Here is a 6000-nt window from a genome sequence, read left to right on the forward strand (position 1 = left end):
TTGAATTGAATTGAATTGAATCCTCTATTTCTGAACCTGGATTGTGTTTAACTGTTGAGCAGTACCAGTGATCCTCACAAGACCCCCAGTTGTACCAAAACAAGAAACCTGCTTTCGAGGCCATATGATGAGTTATGAGACAGACACAGCAAACCCAGTGGTGCTCACATCACTGGAACACAGCGGGGCTGAGTACTGCTGCCACTGACTTAATCAAGCAGTGAAAAAGTTTCCTAAGTGATATATTTTGAATAAATCAAATATCTTCTCTAAACACTCAGCTTGCACCCACATAGGCCCAGTATAGGAGCTGATGTCATTACTGCAGAACCCGAGGAGCAAGGAAGAAAGTCGGCTACCTTCTGCTTTCTCATTTGCCTCCTGCTGCTGAAGACCTGCACACTCCCAGCATAAACGACTGCAATGTGGAGGCTGCTCTGGTTTCTGCCTTTGTTAGTACACATGAAGAGGCCACCGGGTTATCTAGGGAGGGCAGGGGAGTACGATTAGTGTCTAGAGAAGCAGGGTGGAGGAGACACAGAAGCACATCCAGCTGTACTGAGGGGCCTTCCAGCAGCTTCACAGTTCCTTAAAGCTTTGGAAATACAAAGAGGATGCTCTTGTCTAGAAGATACTACTTGAAACAAATTAGAATAATCCTTGTTACATTTTCCAATTCCTCCACAAAACTTTTAGCCTTTTTTTAATTCATTCTAAAAGTGAAGGAAGCTTTAGAAAAAAAGTCTTTGAGTAGAACCAGAGTATTGAGTGATTCTCATAAACTCAGTGAGAGCAAAAAAACAGCACTTCTTTTTCTTCACACTTCCCCCCTCCACACAAACTTGTTTGAACAAGCAATAGATTCATCAAGGGATTACCTGGTATGCCCGGAGTAGTCAAGTCAGAGGAAAAACCTGACCTGGAATATCCATTCCCAGCACACAGCCTGCACATACCACTGGACTAAACCGCCACCCACACGCCACCACCCGCCAGTTGGGTGTGGATGCCCCAGAAAATGCACTGGCATATGCTGGCTAAAGGTGGTGAATCACAATATCCATAACAATGCAAAGCAAAATTAAAATATTATAACCCAGCTTTCCCCCTCTCACCTAACAGAAGTTGAATACAAGTGTCAAATCATCGAGTTTCATAATTGGGTTCTCCTCACATGTCTCTGGTCTAACTAGGATCACTTTTGGCACACCATGGCCTCGCCAAACTAGTCCCATCTGCCAAGTATGCACATAGACTAAGGCATGATGGCAGGAAATCTCAAAAGACATCTGCATCTGGCACAATCAGGCTCTAAATACCTTTAGAAATGTGCAAAAATTTAGGAGTCACTAGTGAATTATTGAACTATTAAGACTCCTGAGGCTTAGTGCCCTCATGGCACGCAGGGTTTCACAAGAGATTCTGCCACACCTATTCACAGAAAATCCTCATGCTTTTTCCCACTGGTATGAATCACCGGGAGCAACAGAACCGTTCTAAAGGCCACACCTGCCCAGTGCAGCAGGCTGCAGACGTGCTGCCTCTCCCACCACCGGCTCTGGGAGAGAGAGGTGGTGCCAAGTGCTGGGTCTAACCTTGACCACGGAAATACACCTCTGCTGGAGAGCAGACGCTCCAAACGCAACAAACCTGCTTTGCCAGACAGAGGCTTTCACACCTGCAAAGGTACCAACCTTCAAATCTCACACATGTACCTACAGAACAGTGGGTTGGCACTTTCTCCTCATGGCGTGGCACTATCACCAGCTGTCACAGAGACCCATTTCTCTGCCAGCCAGAGCACAGCCGCAGGCTCTGCCAGCATGGCAGGTATTCGGCAGCAATTCAGACACATTCCTCCCTCTCTGTCTGAGGAGCTCAAAGGGGAAGTTACCATGCCAGCTCTACTACCACTCAGCTTAGTCAGGACTCTTCAGATCCCTGTGAGACTGATGAGAAGGGTAAAAATGTGGCTTTGAGTCAGTGTCCTCCAAGTTTACTTTGTCTGTCAGTTCCTGAAAGTAATGTCAGGGCACAGGATGTGAATTTCTAACTCCTTTTAACTTGAAGCACAGAAGTTAAGTTAATCCTTAAGCAGAATTGTGTAAATTAAATTATGTTCATATCATTCAGTGACCATGAATCCTAGGCTATTTTTTTCCATAACCTCAGCAATGACAAATAAAACTGCACAACTTTGCACTTCTTTCCTTTCTCTCATAGTTTATCAGATTTTCTATCTCCGTAGCAAAGACATTGATAAATATTTTTCTGATGAATTGGCAGTTTAGCAGCATGTGACTCACTGTCAAGCTGAGTATCTGTACTCTGGGCCAAGCTCATCCTGAGTTCCCAAGCTAGAAGAAACCGGGAATGTTGTAAAAGCACCTTGCTGAGCCCTAAGGGTAGGGAGAGTCTCATATTGCTCTGTGAGTAATGTAATACTCAGCACAGACTTGTTTGGCAGAATACGCCCCAAAACTTACAAGACTAGACCCTACCTTGAATCCTTCTGCATTTAAAAATTAGGGTAGAGTGGTCTTCCCCGTTGGAAAAAGAAGCCTCAGTTTTCTGAGTTCAGTAGATACCACTAAACTTTGGCACTGCAGACGTCTGGTTAAATGCAATTATTCAAAACAATTCCACAGATGATGGCCCTGATCCTGATAGCACAACATACAGGATTTAGTGGATTTTCGGCACAAAACACATGTGCAAAATCAGGCATAACTGCCTTTTTTCATTAATTGGCAACAAACCCCTCGTTTTGTATTTTGGGACACATTTTAACTCAGATGAGCACTGACTAAAAATAAACCTATGCAACCTCCTTGTCAGAAATGGTTGCCCAAAAAGGAGATATTCGTATTATGTTATAAAGAGTAAATGAAAGGTTGTTAACCTTTTGGTCAGGTCTGTCCTTTCCACTCTTGCTACACCACCATTGAACACTACAGAAAGAAAAGCCTAACAAACTATAGACTGGTTAAAAATATGTAACAAAAGCCAAAGAATAATAAATTAAAGGAAGGTATTCCTCCTCTAGCACAAGTCAGGAGTGATGGGGAAGACACTCTAGTGTGACAAAGTGTGGAAAAAGAGAATGGCCAGGAAGTAAAACGCACTGCCATTCATTTTTCCTGCTTTGCTTGTGTCTTGTAACAGTAAAGGTATTTGCCATGAAGCACCACTAGGAAAACAAATCCTCACAAATGCAAGGTAGCAACAGCGTTTTGGAGTCCTAGTATGTGTACTCTCCAATAGTAAAGTACTGAATTGTTCTAATTATATAGAAATAAATAGGTATTCTCATACTACTGTATTGGTAACTAGATGTGCTCTAGCTGCAATTCATCGTAACTAACTTACCTGCACATACACCAAACCGAAAGTCAGACAAAGAACAAAAACTAAGAACCACGCAAAGTAATAAACAAAAAATACATAGAATGCAAGTTTTGTCATTCATTCAGTGGTTCTCTAGCAACAGGTCTGACATACCTAAGCAGAGCACTCTGTGCTCTCTAGGATAATTGTAATTCTCTACAGCCACTTATAGATTTTGCTTGATATAAAAAAGCCTGCTTGTTCTCACTTGCTGTTTATTATTTACTATGCATGTTTAATTCTTGTCCTTCTGCAATCTTATTACGTACTATTCATAAAATCAGGTCTTAAATTCAACACAAAATACAAGTCAGTGCTTCTGCATCGATTCCTAAATCAGTGGCATCAATAATTAGACCAACAGGTTTAATAGGGCCTTTCCATGCATAAAAACCTGTAATCACAAGCAGCGTTTTGTATAGGTGCTGTATCACAAAACTGCTCTTTCCTTCGGTGACTGTAAATGCTGCCTGCTTTTCAGTCCTGTGAACTCCCAGCTAAGGAGATTAAAGGAGAAGTCTTCATGACCACTGCACTTATTTTTCATACATTCACAGGACCACTCTGGTCCAAAAAGTCCTTGCCAGACGTGACATGCACAGATTGCTGGTACAGCTGCATCCACAAGTGCAGGCATTCTCCAAGCCAGGATTCGCAGCCAGCACCCTGGCTACAAGAGCTTGACTGTGCCTGCAGCAACAGGGTAAGTAGAAAGTTAAAAAGGTGGAGGGGAGGAAAGCAGACCGAGGTTGCTTGTTACACATCTTTGCTCCCTGGCACTAAATGTCAGGGATCGCCTTATAAAATATCATGACTTAAAACTCCCAAGCCCTAAACAAGCTAGAAACAAACTCAAAAATGAACAAGAGAACAATTCCCACTAGTTAAAATAGTTTTATAGTCTTAGTTATTGCAACTACTGAGGAGTGCAGAGCCTGGGTGTATGGGGTATAAAACAATTCACCTCAGTACAGCTTTGTTTTACGTCACCAAGCAAAGCCAAGGTTTATCAGCAGAGAACTGATAATACAGCCAGCACGGACCCACTTACAGCTCTGAGTGCAAAGGGAAGACATTGCTTTTTGTTCCTGTTACTCTCTTCAAGGAGAGTCACCACCAAAAGTGTTTTGTTTGTGTTCTTATTAGTAAGTTCTTCGCTTGCGTTTAAATGCCTTTTAGAAGTAAAAAAGACTCCTCAGGAAGGAAGAGAAAAAAGAGACTTGCAAGCTTGCACACCTAGGAAATCAAACCGCAAGCAGTCTCACGGCAGCTCCCCGAAGGCGGCCCCGATCCAGTGGGGCCGAGGGTCGGCTGGACCCGCACCTACCCGTATCCGTCGGAGGCGTAGTCCCCGCCGTAGGTCTTCTGGTAGTAGTAGGTCTTGTGGGTGTGGGTGCCGCCGCCGCCGCCGCCGCCGCCGCCCCCCACCACATGGGAGCTCATCTCGTAGCGCAGGTCGGTGCCCGACTCTGCCCGCGCCATCCGGCCCAGGGTGTTGATGCGCGGGTGCGACCCGCCGTTGATGCTCATGGCAGCGGGGGAGCCGCCCGGGGCGAGAGGGGCCGAGGGGCAAAGCCACGGAGAGATTGACCCAGACCCGACGGGGGGAAAGGCATTCACCGCCGGGAGCGCCCGCCGCGGTGCCGCCGCTCCCTCGCAGTCCACCGAGGGCCGGGGAAGGGCCGGAAAGAGCCGGGGATCTTCTCACAGGTGAGGGCTGGGCAGGGGCGCCGCGAAGCGCTGTGCGGTGCCGGGCGGCCGGCGGAGGCTGCTTGGCGACGGCGGCAAGAGCGGAGGTCCCGTCTCGTCCCCTCCCCGCCGGCAGAGGAAAGGCGAGGCCACACCTTTCGTGGAGGTTTTAAGTGGCGCTCCTGGGCGTGGGGCCGCCGCCTCGCCTGCGTCCTCCGCGCCTCCTCGGCGGCTGCCTCGGGATTCTCCGCGGCCTCGGCCCCCGCCCCGCCGCGCCCGGCGGTGCTGTCGCTCCCCGGTGTCCGCCCGGGCAGCGCACGGCCTCTCTCACCGTCACACCGGTGTGTCCACCTTCCTCGGTGCGTGTGCTGCCCTCGTGAGTTGCCAGTGGAGGTTGAAGCCCATTGGAAACTCCCTCCCTCTCTGTACCGTAACTACTGACTTGCCCTTGCCCTATGGCTGTGGCCGAGGCCCCGGGGCATGGGGCAGCTCTCCCGAGGACCGGGGGCGCTGCGGGGCGGATGGACGGGGCCGGGATGCCCTCGGCACCAAACACCCTTGTGCCGCTCCGGAAAGCAACCGGCAGCCGGACAAGGCAGCGCAGGTTAAATCGGTACCATTACGTCCAGGATGGCTCTGGTCCTCTGGCAGCTGCTCCCTCCCCTTCGCATCACAGCGTGTTGATGCTCGTCGGGAAAACAACGTGCGTGTTTCATCAGTTCCAAAATATACAGGGTCCCACATTCAGGAGGGCTTTGGGCACTTCGAGCCCAGTGCACTTCTGAAATGGCACTGAAACTTGTGCACCAGCACATGAAATGTTGGAGTAGTACCATGCACTGACTGCATTTGTGCAGGAGAAAGAGGATATTCAGAAACGGGCATTCAAACTGACTTTTCCCCTCGGTTTTTCATTATGCCTGT

General features: G+C 48.0%; 1 protein-coding gene across 3 annotated transcripts in view; it reads right to left on the bottom strand.

Moving 5' to 3' along the window:
* DSP (desmoplakin) overlaps positions 1-5226 on the bottom strand; it is a 38813-nt gene extending 33587 nt beyond the window's left edge. The window contains exon 1 of one of the 3 annotated variants that reach the window (XM_051799055.1): positions 4715-5226. In XM_051799055.1, coding sequence (XP_051655015.1) covers positions 4715-4917 — 203 coding nt within the window. In that variant the 5' untranslated portion in view covers positions 4918-5226. The remainder of the gene's footprint in view (positions 1-4714) is intronic. The other 2 variants (XM_051799056.1, XM_051799057.1) reach the window with 2 other exon arrangements.
* Positions 5227-6000: the final 774 nt, after the last annotated feature.

The sequence above is a fragment of the Manacus candei genome, unplaced genomic scaffold (genome assembly GCF_025592945.1).
Source record: "Manacus candei isolate 608988 ecotype Guabito, Panama unplaced genomic scaffold, ASM2559294v1 h1tg000049l, whole genome shotgun sequence".
NCBI lineage: Eukaryota > Metazoa > Chordata > Aves > Passeriformes > Pipridae > Manacus > Manacus candei.